General features: G+C 37.1%; 1 protein-coding gene across 2 annotated transcripts in view; it reads right to left on the bottom strand.

The window, feature by feature from the left end:
• LOC103153695 (nucleolar protein 58-like) overlaps positions 1 to 25070 on the bottom strand; it is a 66482-nt gene extending 41412 nt beyond the window's left edge. The window contains exons 1-2 of one of the 2 annotated variants that reach the window (XR_001659018.1): positions 24962 to 25070; positions 24212 to 24299 (exon numbers count right to left, since the gene is read on the bottom strand). Coding sequence is in view for 1 of the 2 variants with exons in the window: in XM_007574712.2 (XP_007574774.1) it covers positions 24962 to 25007 (46 nt within the window). In the remaining variant the exon portion in view is untranslated. Of the gene's footprint in view, positions 1 to 24211; positions 24300 to 24961 lie in introns of those variants that run through there. The other variant, XM_007574712.2, reaches the window with a different exon arrangement.
• Positions 25071 to 27074: the final 2004 nt, after the last annotated feature.

Here is a 27074-nt window from a genome sequence, read left to right on the forward strand (position 1 = left end):
TTACAAGGACATTTCATTAACATACATGTGTCTATTTGTACATTTAGGTTTTTTTTTTCCATTCTGTTGTAAATATGTCATATTAGTTCAGGCATCATTTTGCATGGTTGTTATGGAAAAATATGAAAACTAGCTGAAACAAAATCTGGATCTGTTGAATCAGTGTCACTCTATTTACTGCTGGTGTTTTTATTCCAACAGGAAAGTGACTTCATTGTTACATTTTAAGGGTTGGTGTTTTTATGTTATTCAGGGTCAGAAAAGGAAAGAATTTGTTGGAAATGTCATTCACAGCAGCAAAATTAAATGTCTATGTGGTGAAGAAAAGCACGGTTTAAATGGATAGTAAATGAATATAAAAGCTCTCTGTCTTCCAACAAAGGAAATGCCATGTAGGGACAGACAATGAAGACTGTTTTTCAGGAGACCTTGGCTTAACCCTAGTACCCAGCTGAAGTGGCTTTGAACAGAGGTGCTGTTCTGTGGGTGAGTCTGACTCTTGACCTGTCATGGAAAAAACTTTTCACAGAAAATAAAGAATAATCAGTTTGGCTTCATGTGAAAGTTGCAGTACAACATGGGCTTTGAACACGACAGAAGCAGAACGAGTTCTGGGCTCCCGTAAAATCAGGGTAGAGCTGATGATGACCTGAAATGAGTTACGAGAAAATGACCTCAGCCACTTTCCACATCTCCTCGTCCTCACTCGTTTAATGTGGGCTGAGATGAGTGACGCCCCCTCTCTTATCAGCTCTCTATTCTTCCAATTCTCTCTACAATCATTTCAGCTGTTTCAACTCTGCGGACACTTACTCACGTCTGTGGTTATTTATGGTGGAAAGGGAGGGGAGAAAAAGAGGAGGAACAAAGGGCTAGATGACCTCATCTTCTGGTTAAGACTCTCAGAGACATCAACTGTCACCTGTGTTTCTTCAATAACAATGAAAAAGGGGTGACCATTGTATGAAGGCTTTGTTATTCTGATCTCTTCAAAATCTTGGAGTGCAGTGAATGTTTTAGTATTTCTAACGGCGGGACACTTGGCTGTCGGAGTGGGAACATCAGCAGGGCTCTGTGTGTTTTCCAGAAAATCAGAAAGCAGGGATGAACTCTGATTTGTGTGGGAGAGATTGAGGGATGTAAGAAGGATGGAGAGATGGACAACTACCTGCTGACTGGATAATTAAAAGCTGTCTGTGGAGGCAAGAGTGTCATGAGGACACATTGTTGAGGAAGTTACTGTGGACACGACATTCACAAAGATCACACACTGTGGGACAAAGAGCTGGATAAAGGGAGAGATAAGAGGAAGGGAGTAAAAATGGTGTCTTGCTAAGTTACTCATTAGTGGTGCACTGATTGCATTTTTCTGGCTGAATGCCAAACTACTGATTCCAATTTTGGCTGAATGCTGATTTTTTTGTCTGAAAGTTGTAGTGAAAATGTTGTTAAGTTGGCAAATGTTGAACTACAGAACTCTAGATTGAATCCCGGTGACAGTGTGCTCGATCCATATGGGCACATCGATTTAGTCTAATTCAATGCTTTGTGCCCTTAGCGACTTTATGCTTTATTGTTTATTTTCCGTTACACTTACAATTCCTAATTGCACTGTCTGAACCATATGAAGGAAAGTTTGTTGCAGTTTATTTTTTACATGTTTGACCAAGGTAGTCAGCCTCTTGATTTAGTCAGTTTTAGTTTCTTTATTGTTTATTTTGGATTTGCTATTATAATCCTAATTGCATTGACTGAATAAATTAAAGTTTTGTTGGTATTACGTTTGACGAAACGTGTAAATCTATTGGTGTATTTAAGTGTGCTAAAAAAATGGTTTGAAGTCAATTCAGCAACGTTTTTCTGTATTGGATTGTATTGGCTGATCCAAAACTCAGATATCTGTATCGCAATTAGAAGTGAAAAAAATTGATCAGTGTTTTTTTGAAGCAGGGACACATTTAAATGTGTTTCATGACACCAGTCCTCGAGGCCTGGATTTGAAGACTCCTGCATTAAGAGTTTTCACTTGTAACTGGATGAAAATACTGATTATTTCCATCAAATTGATGGATACAACAAAGTTTGTTATAATATGGCAAAATGTAAAAGGAGTATTGATACCTTTTGCAAGGCACTGCGAAAAAGGTGCAAGAGAATCAACATGTCAAAGAAAATGGGAAAAATAATCAACTAAAATTCAGAGAAGAAGGAAAAAAAGACATAAAACATGACTTCTCTCTGAAGTAATGAGAGGGTTTATTTAGATTTATGCCAATAAAACCAAATAAAAGTATTACATCTTACACAGCCCGGAACAACTCCTTAAATACGGTAGTGCTTATTTATGTAAATCAATTCTTGGACTCATACAAGCACGCATGCACTGAGCAGGTTTGTTCCAGCTTCCTGAGCTCAGCGCCAAGTTTAACATGTGCAAGGCAGTTTGAGAATGTTGGCCAAGGAATCAACGGGAGGAGAGTGAAAGAAAGAAGATAGTGTACGTGCATGAGAGAAAGAGAACATCGACCTTTAGAAATAAATGATGTTATAAAACAAGACAGAAAAAAAATGAGGCAAGGGAGATCCCAGAAAAAGATCAATGGATGGAGGGAAAGAGAGGAAAAAAGGAGAGGAAGGAAGTGAAGTGAAAACAGATGGATGACAAGAAAAAGACAACATGCTTGAGAGAGACTGTCGCTGCTCAGGAATACAAAGTAATGACGCTGCATGATGACAGGTTTACGTTCTGCATGCAGTAAAATGTCCTCTGCTCAGTGTCAGCTGTTTGATGGAAAAGGGCAATTAGAGTGAAAAACAGAAGAGGAAAAATGTGGAGAAAATCAGCAAGAATACAGAATCTGGGGACAGAAAGATAAAGAGATAGGAGATGCAAGTTGTTAACAACTAGTTTATGTGAGTAGCACATGATTTTCAGCAACAGTGTATTTTACTAAACATCAGAAAAATGGATGATGATCTTTGGAACATGACTCCAAACTATTCACAGTAAATTTGCCTATTTGTAGATTTTTTCGGAGAGCACTACCTCCACTAACTGAGGCACTCAACGTCACCATGCAGGGATTTTTACTGGCATAAATTAGATCAGGCTCTAATTGGACGGCTGTACCATGTCACCAACAATATTGTCCCATTATAACATAAAATTATGCTTTTATCTTTTTTACACTTATTTTTATATTGCTCATCTGTGCAGTAACAACAGTAAAACTACAAGGAAGAAACTGCCAGTAGCTTATTAGGATTCATTTAGATCCTCCTCAGACTTCCACGATGGACATCTGCGAGTCAAATGTTTGCAATGAGTAACATACCAACTTTTCATGCTTTGCTGAGGAATTTCATCTATAAATTTATGTGCCACTTGGATGTATCAAACAACTTAATAACAAGAGCTCTGACAACTGCAACATATAGCAATATTAGACATAGGTGTAGCTTTTTTAAATATTAGAATAGTTGTTTATCTGCTTTGTGATGGATATGTCCTTTTTTACTTGATATTTTATCTTGTATTTTTTATTTTTCTAAATGATATGGACTACTTTTTGTCTTCAAATACAGATTTTCTACGGTCTAAACAAGCGGTGTAAAACTCATTTTCATTTTTGGCCTTATCAAGAAAATAAATGTCTTATTATTCAAACTGTTTAAAATGTTTTCTATCTAAGGAAACCTAGGCGATTGCATCAACTCATTGATTTGTAGCATTCTCTCTTCCTGGATTAGCATATATCAGAAGTAGACAATCAATTGCATTTCGCCATTGCCTTTACAGCAATCCCTCATACTGAGCATGCATGTAGTGACAGCGGAAAGGAAAACTCCCCATTAGCAGCATTTAACCAGCAGTAGAACCAGAATCTGGCTTACTGCGGCATCTCATCTACTCCAAACTGAATTCTGTTTCTGCTGAAGAAATGCATCCCCTAGAATGGTGCCACCACTAATATGTTTCACTGTAGGGATGATGTGTTTACGGCGATGCGCAGGATTGGCTTTTCACCACAAGTACTGTTTTCTAACTAGGCCACAGCTCACCTTCATTCATTTATGAAGTCCAAACTTCAAAGACTTTCTTTCTTTCAACATACGTTTCCGATTATTAGTCCAAAAATGTCTAACTTCTATCCTTTTACTTCCACTTCATAATTATGCCCTGGTTTATGTTGACCCTTCACATAAAATCTATAAAAACATTAATATTCATGGGAATAATGTGATTAATGTTAAGAAGTTCAGGGGGTGTAAAACCTTCTATTAAATATGCTTCACAGCATTGTTAAAATGTTACAACTACAAATAAACCTAAAAAGACAAATAGCAGAAAATTATTTAACCCCAACAAATCGCTATGATTTTCACAAAAAATAAAGGCTGTATTACTGAAATGATTTATTAAAATGGATGTAACAACAACACAAATGTCTATAATCACTGGCATGTTTTTACTCAGCCACCCACCCTGCTACTAGCTCACAATCTTAAACACAATCACAAGTAATGGTTGGTGATGATAATGATGATGAATAGGCCCTGTTCACAGCCAATGTGCTCCTAAACCAGCAGAGAGTTTGTATCTGATTGGTTAACTGCCAGGAAGTGAGACGGAGGTCAAGAGAAAAGCAGCACTGGAATAGAAACAGGCTGCAAAGGCCAAAATTATAATTATTACTTCAGAGAGGTTAAAAAAGTTCATAGTTATATTCCTAAGAAAATTTAAAGAATTTAACTGGATTAAAAATACATATTATTAAAATGGAACAAGCTTTTTAAAGCTATTTTCTTTACATGTTTTTTCCCACTTGTCTCCAAAACATTCCAGGGTACAAAAATAGGTTGGGGTGTTCATGTCGTAAAATAACATAACAAGGGATTATTGCACATTATATTACAAATCCAGCAATAAAAACAAGCTAAGCAATCACACTTTTATCTCTTCATCATTTCAGGATGAGCTGCTCAGTGTGTGCATGTGTGAGTGCAAATGCGAGACCAGGGTTAAACCATGTTCTCATATGCAGGTCATGTCTGGGTCAATCTCTCTGGCTCCAGCACTTCCCTGCTTAACTCTTTCATATCCTCTGTCCTCATTTCTTTCTCTCACACAAACATGTGTGTGCATGAAGTGATTTTTACATGAACACACAGGAAAAAAGGAGCAATTTAATGGAAAACGGTTTGAATGACTTGGTTTCTCACAATTCGATTTGTATGCCGTTTAGTTTAGTAAGTTACATTGGAAATCATAAAGCAGACCAAAAACTGGAACTTTAATGGGAACTTTGGTTGGGAAAAAAGCATTTCATTGCTGGACTCCGTCAATATTGGTCTCACTGGGATGGGCCCAGTTATTTGTGGTCTGTCTCTATACTCTTACAAGCTACTGTTTTGTAATTTGTCAAGTGTTTTGGTGAATTTAAAAGGCTACATCTTCTAAATGGGAATCTAAATTTGAAAAAAAGAAGCACAAAGGGTCTATAATATAATGTCTCCTCCATTTGTTTATTAATTTTTCTTTGTTTTAAATATTTAATGATCACCTGACCATCTAGGATGATTGCTCGTTGTTCCATACACATTTATTAAATGTTATTCACTGAATTAATCAGATTATAAGAAAGGCTGCCCTCAAATAGGGCCACTTCAAGCATTTTGTAAGGTGATTTGACAAATCTGTGCAAATAGAGCATCTGCATAGCATAGCATAATTCCTGCCATGGTATTTTTGGGGCATTGGTGTGATATTTGGTGCCCATACACATCACTATATAGCATCTCTTTTTGAGAGGCTCATGGAATTGTTCATATTTAATTTGTGGCTTCGCTCACAAACTTATTTGTAAACTCAATAGTAACGGATACATGGAAAGGAAATTTCAAAGAAAGATCAGGAGTTTTACTTATTTAAAACTCCTGATCTTTGTATGCCTTTCAAGGCATGCATGTTAGAGTGTGGGTATAAGATGTAATATTTGTTATGCAAATCTAAGTCACAGGATATCTAAGGGTCACATTAAATGTAAACTGCATTAGTAATCTGGTTTAACTAAAGAAAATGTGATATTACTCAGAGACTCTACGTGCTTTGAGGTGTCCATTCTTGACGGAAAACAAACCAACATAAATTATGCTAAAAACGTGACAGAATATTCTAAAGAATATAAATCTGTGTGAGTGGCTGACCTTAAAAAATACTGTGCAGGAATGCTCAGTTTGGTGATTTGACAAAGAACCACATATAATTATACCTCAGCTATCTTAACCTCAGGGATTCCAAAAATTTGTCTGAGCCACTTCCAAAGCAGCATGAACCGACATGGAAACTGTGAAACGGAACCACCCCGTGAGCAAAACGACTCTGGTTTGGGTGTTTGAACATCTTTCTTAGGTTTCATTTTGTTGTGTTTTCTGGCCAGTGAGGCTATCCTTCCACATTTAGTTGAGTCAAACAGATACTCTGTAAACTCCCCTAATGTTGTTTGGTATGAGGTTTAGCAGCTGCAAAATAAATCCTTCTAGCCATTATAGAAATCCACAAACAATTACGCTTTTTGTCTTTTGAAGAATCTGTGAAGAAAAACCACACCCGAGACCACATAATACCTACACCACTCTAACAGACTGCAGCTTTAATGTGTGGAGGACAGAGAGTAACAGTATTACTAAAGACTGGGAATGACAAACTATGCATAAAAACAGACTAATTTACTCATTTGACTCAATAAACTGGCAACCCATATGCACATTAAACCTCCAAGAACAATTCATAAACTTTGCTCTTGACTCTCTGGCATAACAGAACCAGTTATGCCAGTTAACAATAACTTTCCATTTGATTGTAACTGAAAACAAAACAGCTACAACTATTCTTAGTGCAGCTACAACATTATGTTACTTTAATCACCAAATAAACACTGTATTCCATCTAAATTAATATTTAGTGTTAGATTTTAAGCCCGTTGTTAGTTTGGCTATCTGTTCAAATAGCCAGCCTGTTGACTTCTAAAAACACTTCCCTCTGAATTTGTCCACTGTAGCTTTAAGAAAAAAGTTTTGAATTATTTTTTTTTTTTTGTAAGGAAGGTAAAAGTGTAGCCAGCTGATCATCAGTGGACAGCAACAAGAGGGGTAGGGACAGCAGGTAGCATGAGGAAAAACTGAATATGTTCACTATTAAAATATAAGTTCAAGGCAGATTTAACTGTATTTTTACATAAACTGGGTGTCAAATAAAACAGATGTTCTTGTGAAAATTATATCCACGTTCTGACATTCTGTAAATATCAAATACAAACACTGCTAACCAAATCAAGCCGAATCCTGTGATTCACTTTTGAGTTCTTTTTAATGTACTACTCTTAACTAATGCAAAACGATTCTGATTGTTACGCTTAAATTCTCAGTTTACCCCAAGAAATTTTTAGGATGATTACAAGACAGAGTAAAGGGGTAATTTGGGAGTAACGGATGGTTTTTAGAAGGAGTACCCGTCTAATCAGAAGCCGATTAAGCATCTAAAATAAAACCCGGAACTGAAGACCAAGACAAAAATAGACAACCAGGGAAAATAAGGGCCAAGCGCTGCTTTAATGTAAATATCCACTGATTTGAATTGATGTTGGCTGATGGAAAACAAGAAGACAAACAGAGCAGCAGAGCAAGATCCTCTAAGTAACTACATCTGAATCAGTGTTTTAGAAGAGAAGACCAGTTTGACTGCATAAACATTTCTCTAAAAGATACAGCGATAAACAGCCTAACACATAAACTGAGCTAGATATAAACACATATACCACAAGCTCAGACAAATGTCAAAGCCCAGTGCTTCCAAGAAAACTGTTCGTTCCTCCTCTCACACTTCCACACCCATACACATAATCTGACAAATACACATAAACACAGCTCAGTATCTTTGCAGAGAGATGTACTGTGCCATAAACACTGGGCCATAACTCCATACACCGCAAAAGACAAAAAAAAAATGCTCTCAGCATGTATAAAGCCAGAGTTAATCAGTACCTCCATCTAAGGGAGTTCCCCTAAAATTTCACACTCACTATGCATCAGAGTGTGGGAGACGGGAGATGGTTAAGTGTTGAAATGACCTCATGCACACATATCACCTTGACACTGTTTGCATGTAGATTTCTTCTCTTTTCATACACACACAAATATGAACACACACGTGGTGGAAAGGTCATCAAACTCAACAGCCTCTTGCTCTGGTCGGGGCTCTGCTGCTTTTGTTTGAGCTAAATCCTCTTCCTCACCCAGCAGCTAGCGCAGCACCAGCTCAGCACATAGCTGCCCCTCTGTTTGTGCTGGGAAATCAGATAGTGACTCCATGGCCAATCAGTGGTTTCGGATTACGCACATGTCAGTGGATGTATGTTTTTAAATGCGATCATATAGGTGTTTGAACAGAGGCTGGGATTTTGACATTCCTGTTCTGATAAATATACATGTCCATGTGTACCTGATTTAGAACGTATTAGTGCTGATCTTTAAAGCGCAACCTGCAGCACGCACTCTGAAAGTTCACAGCAACATCCAAACCAAACACGCAGCATTTAGCAGAATAACGCAAAGCAATCAATATTCCAAACTGTGAACTGGATTATTACCACACAACATCCAGGCTTCTATATAGCTATATAGCTGGGGTTTTCTCTTGAAAACATTATTAGTGGCTTACCTGCAGTAAATAAACTAACAATGCATTTAAGTAACATCAGATATAAAGAAGGGCTTTCATCTATAAATATGAAATATGGCATAAAAATAAATGGATAGAGTTGTGTTACATTTGAGTCTTTGACTTGACTTAAATGCTTGAACTTGAGCACAAAAGAAATTACAGAAGACCCCCCATAATTACAGAGGTTGGGGACCACAGCTGCCCACGAAGAGCTAAAATCTGCAGATGCCTGATACCCTCTTGGAAAATATATAAATACTTGTTTTAATTGTTCAAAACACAAATACACCTCAGTATGATTCAATGTACACATTGGAAACTGTCTTAACACAACTGCAGAAGCTAATATCTACAGGTTTCCTTATTTTTGCATTTGGGGTTACAGACAATCAGCGACACAGACAAATAATGGTGCTACTGAATTGAGTGCTTTGCTGTCGTCAGCCAATAGCATGTCAAGCAGCATTGGCTTAGGTATTTCAGCTTACCAAGCTGCATTTGCTTTGGAAAAACAGAAAATAGGCACATTTTCCGTGAATAATTTGAAGTCACATTCCACAGGAAAATCCATGAATAGGGGAATAAGCGAATACTGAACTGTGAAAGTTGGCAGTTCACTGAATAAAAAATCTTCATATTTTTGCTTTGAAATGGTTTCCATACAGTCTTCCTAATCTCCACATGTGAAGATCTATTTTCTTTGTGAAGCTTATGTTGAACCTCATCCCAGGGATCTGTTGCCAGATTAACTAAGACACGTAACCTTGTACAGTACTTTTTGAGTAGTACCAACTACTAAGAACACTTTACACTAGAACCAAATTCACCCAATCACACTCACAAATGTGCACACATTCATACACTGATGCACAGATCTTTAGAGGTAAAGTGCCTCGCCCGTCTTTTTTCTTCAGTGAGTTGGTGCAGCTACCTACGCGTTTCAGAACATCAACACATTGTTGATCATGGTTAGCCAAAAATCTGCTTTTGACAGCTTAATTCATTCTTTTTGTACCATTTCCTAAGTGTTAGCTAAACTTTGTGTTGCTGAGAGACGACTAGCACACACATGTGGCGACTGTAGGCTCAGCGCAGTCTGGGATTGATCATGTCTCATTAATAATTGGGATTAATTAAGAGCCCAAAAACAGGGCAGAGCCAAAATCTGTACCAGCTTGCACATGTGCGTGATTTTGTGTCCATTTTCATGGAGATAGATGAGAGTTTAGGCAGAATGTATGCATGTGTATTTGTGGGAACATGTGGGTAAATGACTATTTGCTGAATAAATGAGGAATGTCCTGTCTGGGACTCTGAGCACGCATTAGATTGGTTTTAGAGGTATGTCGTTTCAGAGTGTGTGCGCATATGTCTCATTTCCATGGCTCAATATTTGCCATGGAGAAAATCCCGGCCTTTAGCCTAATGAAGGAAACTAATCATGTCCACTGCAATCACACACGTACACACTTTTTATTACTGAGTACACACTAGCAGTGTGACTGGTGTGTGAGTGAAGGAAGGGACGGAGATGGGGCAAGAATAAAAGGGTGTGAGCTACACCAAAGGGGATGGAGAGGAAAGAACCCATTATGTACCCGTAATACTTCTGTCTGCGGTCTAAAGCCTGTGCTTTGTTTTGAGTCAAAGCCAAGACAAGAAAGACCAAACCGACTCTTTCTACTGACACTGATCACTTCTCACTCTGCTAGGGAAAACATTAACGCTCTCAAAGGAAAAGGTGATTTCAAGATTCTTAAGATGTTCTGGGGAAATTGGAAAACAACATAACTACCTTAGAGTCATCTCAGTCAGAATGAACTTTCCCTTTATTTGTTTATTCGTCTCTAATATATTCTTTTTTTTAAGGATCATGAAGGATTAATGAAATCTGGGTATTTACACTGATTACACCAAATATCCCAAAAATAATGAGTTCAATCAACATCAGAAGATGACGAGAGAATTATAATTAGAGGAAATACAAACAAGCCAACAGTTTTTCCAGAAGGTTACACTCACTTTCTCAGATAAATCAAATAGCTGTTTATAATTTAGGATCAAATTCAGGACATAGCTGTGATTGAGCTCCTCGTTGATGCTGTCTGTTTCAAGCAGTGTTTCTTTTTCATCAGTTTAACTTTAACAGGACTACAGGCAAAGCCGTCCATAAACAATTTTAACAGATTCCTAACATAATTTACAATATGAATGTTTTATGATGTATAGTAATAATATATGTGTGGTACATATGTTAACTTTTTGCAAGTTTGCAAGTCTATTTGCTTTGAATTTAAGTCAAGTGAAAATACACGTTAGAAGAAACACAACATAGGGCAACATGTTTCTGCGACAACAATTTGAATTTTGTGCTGTCAGTCTTGTTGAAGTGGTATGTGTCGCCACACACAGAGAGATGTGTCTGCTCTCAGTCTGCTCAGTGTCTACTCACCCACAATGAAGCCCTGAGCGTAGCACATACACATATGCACAAGGACACAGTACGTTTTTATAAATAGTGGCAGCTGACGAATCCTCCCCCCGCTTTGACCCTTAAACTCTTGCTCTACCGGCTGTACCCCCCAAGCTAATTGACACGTCTCCTCTGATAAACTATCTGCACATCCTCTAAAAACACACACAGAAGCTCCCCTTGAAATAACACAATGCATTACTGCAATCTGTCATTCAAGAAAGATCAATATTAAAAGAAAATAGTGCTTTTTATGTAAATTATGTAGTGCCTAAATTACAAATCAGCACATTTTACAAAAGTGAATAAAAGTAGAAAAGTCAAACAGGTAAAGGCATACAGAGGACGTGACAGGGCGAGGAGTTCAGTAGGGGCTCTAATAAAACACATGTTACCTATTGGGTTTTGCACTGGGCAGAGGATAGAGAAAGAGGCCTACACTTCCCAGGCAGCCGGTGGAAAAGTACACTCTACAATTCATTGCTTCCTTCACGCCAAATTAAAGGTCCCTTGTTTAAAAAAAAAATGGGGGTAGGGGTGAGGTTGAGGGAATTCAAGGGGGGGAGCAACAAAAAAGAGCTTTTATTACAAAGAAAAACATTCTATGATCACCACAAAAACTGCTATGCTTCTGTCTATAGGAGCAAATTTATACTCAGAGCAGAGTTTTAACATTGTGAAACAGGTTTTCAGCATTTTTAGCTTATTGACTTTGGTGCATCTTTAAGTGTGTAATCACATTTTTCTGGGACAGAATAAATTTATTCAGAAAGAATAAAGTACATTATGCAAACATTTTTGATATCCTTAAAAAGCTTAGTAATGCAGTACAAAATGCACAAATTTACATGGTGGCGTGCTTCACCTATTTTCTATAAAATCTATTGAGGTAAACTATCTTAAATGTACAAAAACGTATGTTTTCTAATGTGGTGTTGCATATTTTACTGACTATTAGTACATCACTTCATCAGAGTCAGGTTATCCAATAACATAATCATATCACTTTATGTTTGCTAGTGTGGATAATGGGTCTCTATTTATAAAAAAAAGGATCTTAGCTGAATAGAAAACAATTCTAAATCCATCAATGTTAGCATAATTTCCAAATTAGATTTCTGCAGATTCTGCAGAAAAATGCAGGACAAATAAATAAATAAATAAATAAATAAATTTACCTAATTTTTCAAGATCACTGAATTTGTAAAATGGTCTCTTTAGCAGAATGCATACAATATTTTGATTACAAGCACTGTTTATAATAAGTAAATAACCATGTAAGGAAAGTACAAGTCAAGTCTCAAAGGCATGTTAAAAAGACTGCATATCGACATGAGTTTAGGAGTAATTAGTTAGTAATTTATTTTCATAAAATGTGTATCAAAGTATAAAAACACATTTTGCTATGTGCTTATTTATAAATTTAAAAAATTAAGTTAACTCCATTATGGAAATTTACAGGAGTCATACCATGTATGGTTTAAATGACCCATAAAATGTACAAAGTGAACTATTAGCACCCATAAAATGTAGCAGATTAATGGCTTTTCAGCTGAAAATAGCTGCTGTAGGCCTAATGTGAAAAGCAGCAGGAGGTGTAAAGGCTGGTTTCACCAAGATGGAAGCTGCATTTCCTACATGGGCCTCCCAGAGGAAGAGCTTTCATTCCTTCTGTAAGGTTCCCTCAGGAGCCAGGGTCTGAATGGACACTACTGCATAAACACCGGCTCCCTACCACATGTTGCATGACCTGAGGGGAACACACAAATACACATCTGGGTTTCCAGCTCTCAAAGACTGTCTGGTTTGTTGATGGTTATCGTAGTGCGAACGGTTCCTGCCTCTCCCTTTTTTGCCTCTTTATACCTCCCCTTACTATCCCTAAGTCTGTTTCTTTTCCCATCCCTCTTCTGTTTTCTACTCCCTCTTATCCATAATTTACAGAACTTATCAACACGCCTTTGATAAATCAAACTGCATGGACGAAACTCCCTGTTGCATCATCCTGGCTACATAAACATATACATTTTTCCCAAAGTAGTTGCTGTTGTTCAATTCAAATATTTTGTTTAGCCCTTGTGGTAAATAAGAGAAACTCAACATTCTTGATTGTGCAAAGATTGTGTAAATTATATCTTTGAAGTTTGAACACACTGAGGCATATGTGAAAAGATGAGGGAAACACAGAGTGAGTTTGTGTAAATACATCAGTACAGATTTCCTGTCTCAACATCTGTTCTGTATGTTACTTTCAGTTTTCACGACTGTAGACAGTTCAGTGCTTTATGATTTAAACAACATCATCCAGAAGGTACATGTTGTAACAAACCTGACTAAAACTTAATGTAAAAAAAAAAAACATTGTCGAATAAATGGGTACTTTAAAAAAATAATAAAAAAAAAATCTTATGCTTTTATTAAGGTCACTAAGGTCAACCAATCAAGGCAAATGTATTGTTTCCTATTCCTGATGTAGGGATGGATGTTCAGTTTGCCATTGTGTTTTTTTTTTTGTGTGTGTGTTTTAAATTGAGCTAAAGTCACTGTTGCATGTATTTTTACATTTTTCTTTTAGTTTGCTCTGCTTACTTCAAGCTAAAGCTATAGCACAGACCATGCCCTACATAGTAGACATTCAGTTCTTCTCAATCTAGGAGTTGTGCTCCACTCCATATCCCCTACCTGGAGGAACCCAAGTGGTTCCCAGACCAGAAGGGACATACAGTCATTCCTAATACATCTAAGTCTTCATCAGGGGTTTTTCCAAGTGAAATGTGGTGTGCATGTTAAGGGGGACCTATTATGCAAAATCATATTTTGCACATTTTTGTACTTCCAATTAGGTCTCAACTGTTTCTAAAAATAGCCCAAGCGCTTTAGAAAACCACTCAGATTTTTTCAGGTAATATGATAATGTTTTACAGTGTCTCGAAAGTAAGACATTTCAATAACCTCCCAATTGTTAAGTCACAAATGACAGGCACTGCACCATTACATTGTAACCCAAGTGATGGTCACCTGGTTTTACCACTGAACAACGGCTGCTGGAAAAGAGTGTTTTATTGTATACTTAACATCCCAGAATTACTTGCCATATCATTGTTGGTTGTGGAGGAGGCTCTACTTCTTCTGCTTTTGTGTCAGATTTGAGGTCAAAGATATACGTTTGAATAATTGCACAACAGTTTCCAGCCACTTTCATATGAGTGTAAAAGTTGAGTTGGTGGGGAGTAACCATATGACAGCAGCAACATATTTGGATTTTAAGTGACAAGAGGCCCTAAAACAGCTCATTATGAAAGGAGTTCAAAACTGAGCAGACTAAAATCCTATTATCTTAGAATGATTTTGTGCAAAAAATGTAATGAACATATTTTGTAGAGCAGATAGACCTACCCTAACCTGTTCAATGAAGTATAATAGGTCCCCTTTAAAATTAAAGATGGGGGCATCCAGGGGCTACACAGATCTGCACTGCCTTAAGTGTCTCCTTTTGATGCAGAGGATTAACAGCTCTTATTTTGCTCCCTTTCCCACTAGGCTGTGTACCACTGCAGAGGATGGTTTGATCTTAGTAGGTTTTTAACATTGAACAAATAAAGTGAAAGTCACTTCAGGAGCTGTTTTTTAGATAACAGACAAAGATGATATTTTGAGGAGAAGGTACATCCTAAAAATACCCATATGTCCCAAACTAAACAACTCTTAAAGTTGAATCAACCACAGTGTTTGCCTGATAAACCTCATCAGTGGCTTCTGAGGTCCAGAGAAGGATAGACCAGGTCAGTGAGGACATGTTGCACAATATATATTGTGAAGCCCTGGGATTAACAATGGATACTCACTGGTTCAGTGAAGATGTGAACATTGTTCACTATGTAATCCACAACACTCCTGATGTTCCAACACATCGTAATTTTTTTTATCTCTTTGTGTCAACACAACTGTACCTTTTATAAAAATAGATGTTTTATTACTCCCATCTTGGCTCACCCCACCTGTATTATTCTGCTTCTATTTATGGCCGAAATTTCAACTGACCGCTTGTCAAACAAATTGGAAGCGATGACATGATTTGTGATGGTGAAATCTAGTGGTTCTTCATGGATCCTGGAACAAGATAAACTGATCCAGATTAATGAGTTCTATAATTGATAAGAACAACAAGGTCATTTATGTAAATCCTTTTCTGATAGACTCCAACACATTCTCAAATAAACGATCCATCAAAGACAAATGCTACATAAATGAGCAATACCAATATGACATGTCTGAGTAGCTGTTGCAAAGGTTAAAAATCTTACATTTTCCATTGCGTGGTTCAACAAGTCTATATAATGCAGTGGTCTACCTTGGTACCAGACTGGTCGACAAATATTTGGAGTGCCATTCTCTTCTCTATCTGTAATCACAGCGAGCATTAGCCTCCGACTAAGAATAGCTGATCAGATAATACTACTGCAAAGACATTAGTGGAACATTACACACACATTAAACAGCCAAGCATCCTATCATTGCTCCGACAACACAACCAGAGCCAAAAAAGACTGTTCACCAGATGAAGCGATAGCCGTGTACTTGGGATTCAGTTGGTGTTCACAAGCTTTGGAGTTCAAGAACAAAGGAAAGTACTGCTACTGATGTTGACAAGCTGAGACCTCAGAGTTTGAAATTTGACAGGTAATTAAAATGATGACGTTCTCAAATTTATTTCTAAGTCTGCTTTTTAAAGAAAGGTAAGTATTCACTTTTTCTTCAGTCTCTCAACTCTGACATAACCCATCAGGTTTTATCCCTCTTATTTCTAAACTTGTTCTCTTCTTGTTGACTGAGAATCCTTCAACTTTCACAGCAGGGTTGTGTTTTACATTTCTTATTTTCTAATTTGTTAGGTTTATTTGGAAGAACATTAAATTGTTCATGCGTCCTATAAAAACTTTTGGCATTATGTTTTTTTTTTTTTCTCACAAGTTCTTGTCAGATCTTACTCTGCTTTCATGAATAGACTCATTAGGTTCAGGGGCAATATTTGTCTGTATTTTATCTGGGGTAGCAAGTAAGTAAGTAAGTATTTAAACAAATAACGACCATTATAGCTCTGTCCTTGCATTTTTATGTTCTAAATTTCTGAGGAACTCGTGGTCTTTATTCAATTTTAAGGGGCATGACATGCACCATTTCCCATATCAACAATGTGTTTAAAATATAAAGCCAAAGAAAATGCTTTTAAAAAGGAGGCCTGTTTATCTACATGTGGAGATAAGTTGGCTTTTAAGAAAGCTGGAGAGAGTAAAAAATATTCAGCAGATAACAGGAAGGCTAACAGAATACAGTAAAGTTGCTCCTTAACTCCTTTTGAACTTTTAATCCCCATCATTGAGCATACTGGATTTGTAAATGTTCACAGCTGTTATAGAAATCTGTTGGTCTCTTAAGGCACAGACATTCTGGAAAGAATACATGAAAAGAAACTGCTGGGCTAGTAGTTGCCAACAAAATATGAGCATTTGTTCTTTAAATTTTCAAACTTAGGATTTTGAACATATCTTTATATTTTTAATTTATTTTTATTTTCAAGAAAGCCTCTTACATTAAATTAAACATACTGACACCTTCACCTTATTATGCTAGACCACTCTACACATTGTGTAATGTTCACACCCACTTTTATAGACTCAAAACGTCATTAAACATTTACACACTCGCTATTATGTGCACACACATCTAGCATTCAGGCTTAGTTTAATAAGCCACATTTTATTCCCCATCTGCAAGGACACTTAACCTCAGAATGTCTGTGTAAATGTGGGTGAGGGTTTGTGGATGGCCAAACAAGAGCTCATTCTCTGTCTGTGTTTTTATTCATGGGGGGTGAGCCTTGAATAGAGAGACCTCTATCTGTCACACCCATCAAAAACCACAAACACACACATAGAAGAGAGACTCATGGGTCAGAAACTCAAGGCCTTAGCCCCAGATGATGCTGTTAGGGATGAGGAAACCTGCCTGCTGGGCACGACGTGTTCATGTACGAGTGCAGAAGCTGGATGTAACCACCAGCCACAGTGTGCCACAGTAAAATCAGTAGCTCTGTTCACTGTGGTACCGTTTCAGGACTGTGTGATTTATCTATGCTGATATAAGTCTCCTCTGGCTTCTTAATGAGTTATTACAAGTATCTTTACCTGTGAAGCTTCTCTCTGCTACTGGCCTTATAACTAACCTGGAAATGAGAGGATTTGGCTGCAGTAAATAGTGATAATTTACACAGAATTCCTTCTGCACATTAAAAGCTGGAGGCTGTGACTTCATATTAGACAAATTCAAAACTCATGATTAGCAAACAGTTATTATAATAAACTTCCTAAAAGCAGATACTGAAGACACAAATCTGCCAGTAGGCACACTGTAATTTAGTTGATATCTATTATCCCATAATTTATGAGTATTTTGATGTCAAATTTGTGTAATTATTACTATGAGTTAGGGTTACAGTGCAATTGTTTTCAGGGCAGCAGAGCATCCTCTCAAATCATCATGAAGCGCAGGCATTTCCAACTTTTTCCTCAGTCTTTTATTTTGTAGATGTGGCTGTATTCCCTCTAAGAATGGATGGTTCATCTGATGTGTATCAATCTACTCAGCTGACTGAGTACCAGTTCATAAATTTCCAAAAGTGTCCACAGCACAGTATAATATTCTTCCAGATTCCTGTTGCAGAGATTAAAAAAGCAATTAATTAATTACCAATTACTTTAGATGTCTACAGGACATCAAAAATTATCTAATGTTGTTAATTTACTGTTCAGAAGGAAAATGCATCACATTAAAAAAGATTCATCAAGTATTGGTGCACATTTGTACCAAGAATACCCAATCTTAAATTACAGATAAGGCAGAAGATTTCCAAATCTTTCTATTGAATGTCCCTTTTTGCTGTGGAGACACTTGGTGAATAATCAAGAAAATCTACCAAATTCACTATCAAATCATAAGTGCTTGGAAACAGATTATGAGTATGTTTCATTTTCCTGAAATAATATTTCAAAAAATGCTTTGTGTCAATCTATTTTTTCAGAGTCTGACTCATATCCTTGTCCTTATCTGTATTTTGAGAAGCTTTCCAAGAGGACAATAATGAGCAACAGCTTTTATCTGGATTCATTGCTTAATGGATAGATCTTAACAACATGCTAATGCATAAAGAACATTGCTAATGGGTGAAGAATAGCACAGCAGCTAATGGTAAACGTTGAGGGGCAACACTAATGTGCTTGAAAGGCTGCTGCAAATTAGCAACAGAAACTGTCAGAGTAATGTTTAGATGTAGAGTGTGTACGAAGTGGAGTGTGGCGATAATATGAAGTCTTAGCTGTTTCAAATTTTTAGTGATTTGGTCGTTTATACCCAGTTTTTTTCAGTGATAAAATGAGTCGTCTGCATGACTATTGAAGATACTTTTTACCAGCATTGCAATTTATTATAATTTTCAATAATGTACTTGCAGTTCGTTTAGGTCGAAAATGGAAGGAAGTTGTGACATTAGGATAAGAAATAGTGAAGAGGACCTGGAGCTGGACAAAGCTCTGGCCTGAAGGATAGTAGCTATGGGAGGATTTCTAAGCAACCAAAGCAGACCACAGGCAGGGATCTGACATTGCCTTTGATAAGACCTCTACAGACTCAAATATAAGATCAAGTAAGACACCAGTTAGGTCCAAGTTCAAATTAACTTCAAAGAAAATAAGGCAAAAATAATCTTAAAATTTACAATAAACTGTTAAAATGTATTTATATTGATGTCTAATCCCAATGTGCTAGGAACAAAACAAGACATGAACGTGTTCTTTCCTGTTTTCGCATGTATGACTGCGTATGGTTGCATGTGTGAATCTGTGGTCTGGATCATGTCTGTGATCCCAGGTGGGCTGCAGGGGAGGAGCACAACAACAAAAAGAGATGCAGCGGCAGGAAATAGAAGGAAGACACTCTCCCTTCTCCCTTTTATCTTTCTCCTAGCCCTCTGTTTCAAGAGGAAAAACAAGGAGTGTGCTCTACCCTTCTCTCTCCCTGTGTCCAATTCTCAGACATCGTTTGATGCCTTTCAAGTCAACCAGATGAGCTTTCCGGTTGCCAGGTACCCTAACAGAAAGATCTGTGCGTGCAGGATTTGGCATGAGGCCTAATTACTTTTAAGTCTTAGACAGGTAGGCGGAAGGTGTATGTGAGTATTTCTTTGTATAAGAAAATATGAGCTTTGAACTGATTTGTTCTGTTACCTTGTTCCTGGTTTTTATGGGAGCTGTAAGCAGGCCAGTGGATCTGAAGGATTTTCTGGCACTTTGCCACCATCAGATAGGATAGAGCATATACTCTACAGAAGAGTCGAGTCTAAACCCTGCTTAGAAAACACAACAGTGTTTGTATAATATGTAGTTCTTTTTGTTAAACGGTGATGAGATTTAGTAAATAACAGAGTTCAGGCTTTGTCGACTTCATTATTCATCTGAATTGACCTTAAATAGCAGTTAGCTTAAAGGTTAATGAAAGGAAGATTGATGTGATATATTTTAATCCTCATGATCTCGGCTACTACTGTTGATCTCTCTTCACCTATCTAGGATCAAAAAATTGCCTCAAACTTGATTTATGTCAATTCAGCTATCAAATCCTGCTTTTTTTTTTTTTTTACCTGTGGCAAATGGCCAAAACAAAGTCTGTCTGGAAGTACAGACTTCAAACTTATGCATCCCTCCTACAACACCTGATTCAAAGGTTAAATTACCTTCTTGGCTTGTCAGTTAGTTTTAAAAAGGCCATTAAGCATTCCTTTGATTCAATTTGCAATGTTTGGGAATCATCCAAACATTGCAAGGTCGTGGCACATGAGGACAGAAGTTGCAGACGCGTGCCATGTCCCATCATGCTCTAAGCCAGCTGACCAAATATTTTTGATTCTCCCCAAAACCTCCTCCAAAACCAGAGGGGACAGTCTTATCAGTTGTTGTTCAAAGTTGTGGCAAAAGCTCCTGATGAGTGTTAGGCAGGCTCTACGTCTCACTGTTTTTAATTCCCATTTAACCCTCTTTTACTATTACACTGTCTTAGTTGCTTGTGATTTTATCGCAATCCTGTTATTATTATTTTTTTTTTTTTTGCTTTACTCTAGCTTTATTTGCATGTTGCTTTATTGTACAGTACTTTGGTCAGCTGCAATTATTGTTTTTAAATATCCTTAATAAAAGTCCCAACTGTGTGTGCAAGTATGCTCAATTTCTTTCTGTCTTTCTATCAGAACACGTCAGGAAATGATGTTATGCTCATTCATTTTGCTACTTCCCGAATCATTTCCCCTTAAACTCCTTCCTGGTTTTCTTTTAAGCACAAACCACAGACATGATCAGGAGCTTTCCCTGGCAAACAATACTAATTACAGATTTTTATTTGTAGTTCTGCCCTGTAATAATGGCGTCTATTGGTGTGTGTGTGTGTGTGTGTGTGTGTGTGTGTGTGTGTGTGTGTGTGTGTGTGTGTGTGTGAGTGAGAGAGAGAGAGAGAGAGAGAGAGAGAGAGAGAGAGAGAGAGAAAGCAAATGAGAGAAATAGTCACAAAAGGAAAAACGTGTTAAGTCTCTTTTTTGATATTAAGCCTTAGTTCACCATACACAAACACAGACATAAAGCCCAAATGGGAACAAACTTAGGTCTGAAGCACTGTTCTTATGCAGTGTCTTTGTACTGAGCTTACAGCAGATGAAAAAGTAATATCACCAGTCTTGTGGTGTTTTCAAAGCCAGATGTAGACTAGCAGCTGTAATATGCAATGCCCCATGTGAGCTACCTGATGTTTTCCTGTTCTGAGGACACAGCAAAGTTCAATGGGTACAGCATGTAATGGAGGAGATTGCATCAATGCATGAAAATAGGGTTTTAAAGTTTACATTGGCCTAATAAAACAAATTTGTACAATGCAATTCTGATAATAAACTGTATAATGAAGTTAAAATGATTTATCGGCGTTTTCTCTTTGTTGTTGTAGATATTCTTATGAGACTAATACCGCTGTGACAGGAAATGAAACATGTACAACATAAATGATTGATTTTAATATTGTCAACCTATGATAACTCTACAAGGACAGTTCTGGTCTTAAAGGAACAGGGATGCTAATCAGAGCATCATCAATCTCTATGAAACATTATCTTGTGCATAATGTCAAGTATTTCTTGTAGCCAGGTAAATCTAGAGTCTCAATATCCATCAGTATTTACACTATGAGAAAAAAAGTACTTTCTACAAAACTTTGCAAAAACACAAACACACAGGAAACACAAACACACTGGATCTCCATTGTCTTTTTTGTTGAAGAAATCTTGTATGAATCCAAACCTAGTATAACTTGCATCTCCTGCAAATACCTGCCCACCAATTCCAGTGACAGCTTAAGTAATCTTGATGAATCTTCTCCTGCTACATTTCCATTTCATAACTATTGCTCCTGACTCAACTTGAAACAAGCCACAACTTCTTTAATACCAGAGTGAGTTACTGTAGCTACTGATTGAGGCTGAGCCACCAGATGTAGCTACATTCTTTAAAGTGTTCTTCATGAGGATTTCTTCGCATTGTAATAAACTGTAATCATGAGATTTTCCAAAAAAATAAATACATTCATTTACTTCTAGGTAACTGTCACATAACATGAAGTTGATAAATTAGAAGAGCAGTTAAATGCTTTTGTGAAATCAGTTTTTTACCAGAAGGAAACCTTTACGAAGTTGAAGCCATGCCTCCCCCTTAAAGGCCTGGAAAAACTTCTCCATGCTTTCCTAATGTATTGTCAAGACTTCTCTAATGCTCTTTAAGTCTGTCTAGATCAATTCTCTCTGCATTGTTTAAACTCTGTTGAAAATGCAGCGGTACATCTTTTAACTGGCACCAAAACACCATGAAGAAATGACTCCAGACTTGTAATCTAACAACCGGCTTCCTCTTAGCTCCTGAATTTATTTCAAATGCTGCGGTTTTTAAGGCTTTAAGAGATGTACTTCTGTAATACTTAGGTGAAACTCTGCAGGAGAACGGCAGTCCAACAGTCGTTTTTTTCATGGTTGTTTCACAACTTGAATAAAAAACAATGTGCTTCAGCAGTTGTCTCAAATCTGTGGAATAGGCTATTTTTCATTGACGCACTATGTAAACAGTACCAACATTTTAAACTTTGCTTAACACCATTTCTTTTATTAGATCATAATATCTAATAAGAATGTATGTGGTTCGACATTTGATTGTTGTTTTCTTCAAATGAAGGGGAAAATGAGGCTGATGACAGCTGACTGAGACAAACGCCTTGGAGAAATCTACAAATAAAGCAGCACAGTGTTGTTTTCCAAAGCAGACCACATTTTCTTTGTTCTTTTTACTGTATCTTAATTTCATGTTTCAACTGATTCTGATTTGGTCAGAATCTGTTGTTCTAGAATTGACTGCGGCATGAATAAATGAGTGAAAGTATTAAAAATGCTTGTAAGGACAGAGGGTTAGAGATGGTTGAGTATTTTGAGGGATTCTGTTTGATGAAGCAAAAATAGTTTATTCCAGACGACTTTTATTCTGTGGTTCCATCTTAACCACGTGATGTTTGTCTTGCTGTTTTTGTGGATGTATTTTGGTTGTGATAAAGAAATAAATTCATTAATACATAAAAGCGATCCCTGCTAATGCTGACAGACATCAAATCAGCTTTTAGAATTTTTTTAAACATTGTGTCCTAAAAACAGTCAATTGATTAATATTATTAAAGTTAAATCAATATGTGTGGTTGGTGACATATCAAAAAGGTAACAGCACAGCAAATGGAAGCACAGTGAAAGATACACATGTGAAATCTGAGAACTTACTCCGCACACTGATGTGCTGCCTCGACGTACACTTTGTATATTTGTGTGTATCTAATGATCCTCCTGTCGCCTTCTCAGTGTCTCCCACACCTCCCCTTCTCATTAGCGGTGACGCCTGAGTGGATTAACCACACACATGTGCACATCTAGCACACACAGACAAACCAGGCACTAATGAAAGTAGAGCCCATCAAAGAGAATCTGCTCGTGTTAAGGCAAGACAAACCATCATAAAACACTAGAAGCCCCTTTGTGGTAGTAGTGTGTTTCTGTGTGTGTGAGTCTTAGAGGCAGGAGCCAGCAAAGAAGATCTACTTTGTTTTACGTATGTTTATGCTTTTAGAATCCTGTGTATATCTACGACATCTGGTTATTGTTTTCAGGATTATATAAACTAGTAATACACTAAAAGAGATTAAACCCTACAAAAGAAGACAAAAATCAGAGACGGAAATGGAAATAAATATGAGAAGAAAACTCACTTAAGAATTGAACACAGACCAAGATATCTGCCTTTCTGATCTAATGTGATTCAATCAAACTGACAGATGGAAGAGCAGACTGAAAGAAGAGTATGGATGAAAATATACAAGTGGCAATCACAGGCCACAGAAATCCAACTGAGGATGTGAGTGTGATCCAATTTAAACAAACGCCAGTGGGAACAGACCTGCTTAGTATATGCCTGTAAAAGTGAAGACAGTTTTTCTTTTCTTCAAATGATTTCAGAAATATCCTGTCCATAAAACTGTTTTTTAAAAACATTTTACTCAAAAGGTTTGTACAACTGCAAACAAAACAATAGATGCTAACTAATAAAAAGTGGTGTAAATTAATAACAATGTTTAGCCAGATGTATCACAATTGTGCCATAAAAGCATAACAAATACTTTCAGAGACCTCCCTGCAACTACAGACTTTGACCATGATGAAAAACAACAACAACAACAAAAAGGCTCATTATCAAGAATGGCAGAGAATCTTACAGGTAACATGTAACAAGTAACATGTTTATATGAGAAAAAGAAAATCCCTCTTATTGAAAAAGCATCCCTCAAGGCTCTGTGATAGGCACAACACTTGTAATATTTCATAATGAATGTTCCAGATGCATCTCTCCAGCTTTGTGATGTTTATTGTCATGGAAACGCAGTTGACCTAATGTGGTCATTTGCAGGTTGTTTTTGGCAGTCACAATTGTTCCACTGGAAAAAAAAAAACAAAACAAAACAAAAATAGACAATAATAAAAATCCAAGCAGTTATCTCTGCTTTATATCAACATGAGGTACTTAAATTAAACTTGCGCCTTCCTTTCTTTTGAACCATTTAAAATTTTACAGTGTCTAAAATGTATGCTCCATCCTTCTTTATATGGATTTTGTACTTACATGATTTTAAATATGAAACTTTTTTTCATTTGTTTTACAGTACACAGGTGTTTCTCTCGATGATTAAATTTTAACTCAAGGGTAAAAAAACGGCTAAAATGAAAAGGAACATGTTAGTAATCAATCTCAGCGACTCAACACAAGCTAATTCATTTAAACATTTCTTTAAGCATAAACTTTAGATCAGCTGATTCATATAAGGTTCAGTCATATAAGGTTTTTGCCGAATTTGATTGACAGCAGTGAGAGGTATAACACTGTCTGGTACAATGAGGAACATGATATAACATTGTACAGACACTGAACAGGTAGCGTCAAGGCTCTGGGCAGGATTTATTGTCATCTGTTAAGAATGAAGTTCTGATGAATTTTAAGATTATTTGGTTTGATAGAATGACCTATAAATGGAGAAAAATGTAAGTATTTAACTGCAAAGAAAAGTAGAAAATCAACTTACAGAGGACTACATGTTCCTACCTTTCTTGACTTTCTTCGACGGTTTCTTCTTGATGAATTTGGTCATTTCTTGTGCAGGTTCCAGCTCCTCCCCATCACCAGAAACCTCTGCTATTGGCTCAACACCTCCTGTGAGTAAAACATAAACAATAATACTTACATACTATGATATAATAGGTACATGTCTTAATGACATAGCTGAAAGAAGTGGAACATCTTCACAGAAGACAGGCACCACAAGATCTTTGTTTTCTTGTTTTACCAGGTTTTCAGCAGCTCATCAACCTTCTACCAACAAACTGATGTTGCAAAATCCAAAACATTTAGAAAATCTTTTCAAGTGGGTATATTGTAAAACTAAAATTACACTTAGACTGCAAATGTTATCCCCTAAGCTGCTAAAATAATTAGGTTGGTAGAAAAAAGTGCCTCAAAGTAAGAAGCAATTTTAAAACAGTTATTTTAATTGTGGGTACATAAGAAAAAAAAAACAAGGTTTTTAAAGGCCTTTTAAAACTTTTCAACGCCTGCTTTAAGATTCACATAGCCTAATCAGTTGTTCTCTAGACAAAACGCGTAATTTATCAAAATAAGTAATTTATGTTCCAGACATGAACAAAATTCAGACTGTTTGCTTTCTGATTACACAGACAAAGGAGAAGTTAAAAGTCCTGAGATAAATTTCTTTTCTCCTTGGTTCAGAGCTAAACTTTAATTGGGATGATTCAAGTTGCTATTTACCCTTTGTTTTTATCCAGTCTATTTTTGTTTCAATGTTTTACAATGTGTCTTAACCAGTAGTTGTAAAAGTTTGGGTTTATTTAATGCCATATAAGCAGCAATGTCTATATGACGGAAACAACATATAATAACAAATTAGTTTAATTATTTAATAAATAAATAAACATACCAACAATTGACACATAAAAAAGCTTCATGTTTTTTATAAAGTTCCTAGAAGAACTTGATTCAGAACTTGACATCTTCCTTTTTTGTGGATCATTTTTTTCCTTAAAACTGATTTTAAACACTCACATGTTTTCTCTGCACTGTTTGTATATTTCTAAAAGAATACGTAAAGATAACGCAAAGATTAGATCCAATTTCAGAAGAATATAAGCGTAGCTCTGAACAAGTGTTTGGATGGACATGTGGTGTGTGTGTGCGTGCGTGCGTGCGTGCGTGCGTGCGTGCGTGCGTGCGTGTGTGTGTGTGAACTAGGATGTGTGACGTTGTGATTGTGTGATTTTGTGTATGTGTGAGATAAAAATCCCCAGCAGAATCCCCTGGATCAGTCTGGATTTAAGGAGCTCCTGAGGCCGATGAATTGGACGCCTTGTCTCGCCCTCTCTACCCCATCTTACAGTCTCCTCCTCCCCTCATCCCTCTGTCTCCTGCTGCCTCCCATCCTTACTTCTTCTGCTTGTGTCTTTCAACACTTTGAGACTTTTTCTCTACCTGCTTCTCAATCTATATCTCAACTCTCTCGTTCTACTTCGTCATCTATCCTCTTTTATTCTTTTAGCCTGGCTCTTGTGCTTTTCCTCACATTTCTTCAGTCCCTCCTTCTCTCCCCATCTTATCCCACCCTTCCCCTGATTTCCTCTGATCCCTTAGCATTGTGTCCAGTTTCAGGGTATTTTCAGTTAACGTGCACAGCACACACTGTGCCATTGTGTATGTGTGCATTTACGAGACAGAGCGTGCATGTGTGTCTGCCATCAAGTCTACCTTAAGGTGTCTGAGAATGTGTGTGTGTCTCCATCTCCCCCTCTGCGTCTACATTTGTGTGTGTTAAGATTATGGTAAGCCCTCTCTAATATTTATCCTGGCCTTTTTTAAAGCCAATCTTGTTCCCTTTGGTGAGACCACAGCTTGTGGCTTCACACACACACAGCCACACACTCAACGTCAGTTGTTTGAAACGGGATAGGCCTCACTCCTAATTGGGCAGGTGTTTTTCCAGGGCAAGTTGTTTTTTTTTTAACACTGTCGTACAGTTCAATGGTACATATGAGGGTGTCTGTTTTAACCAAGGCTTAACATCAACATCAGGTAAGGAAATTAGTCACCTCTGGAGCAGCTTATGCTGAAAAAAAAATTGTAAAATCACATCGCATATAAGCCTTATCCT

Source organism: Poecilia formosa, unplaced genomic scaffold (assembly GCF_000485575.1).
Source record: "Poecilia formosa unplaced genomic scaffold, Poecilia_formosa-5.1.2 Scaffold359, whole genome shotgun sequence".
In the NCBI taxonomy this organism is placed as follows: Eukaryota; Metazoa; Chordata; class Actinopteri; order Cyprinodontiformes; family Poeciliidae; genus Poecilia; species Poecilia formosa.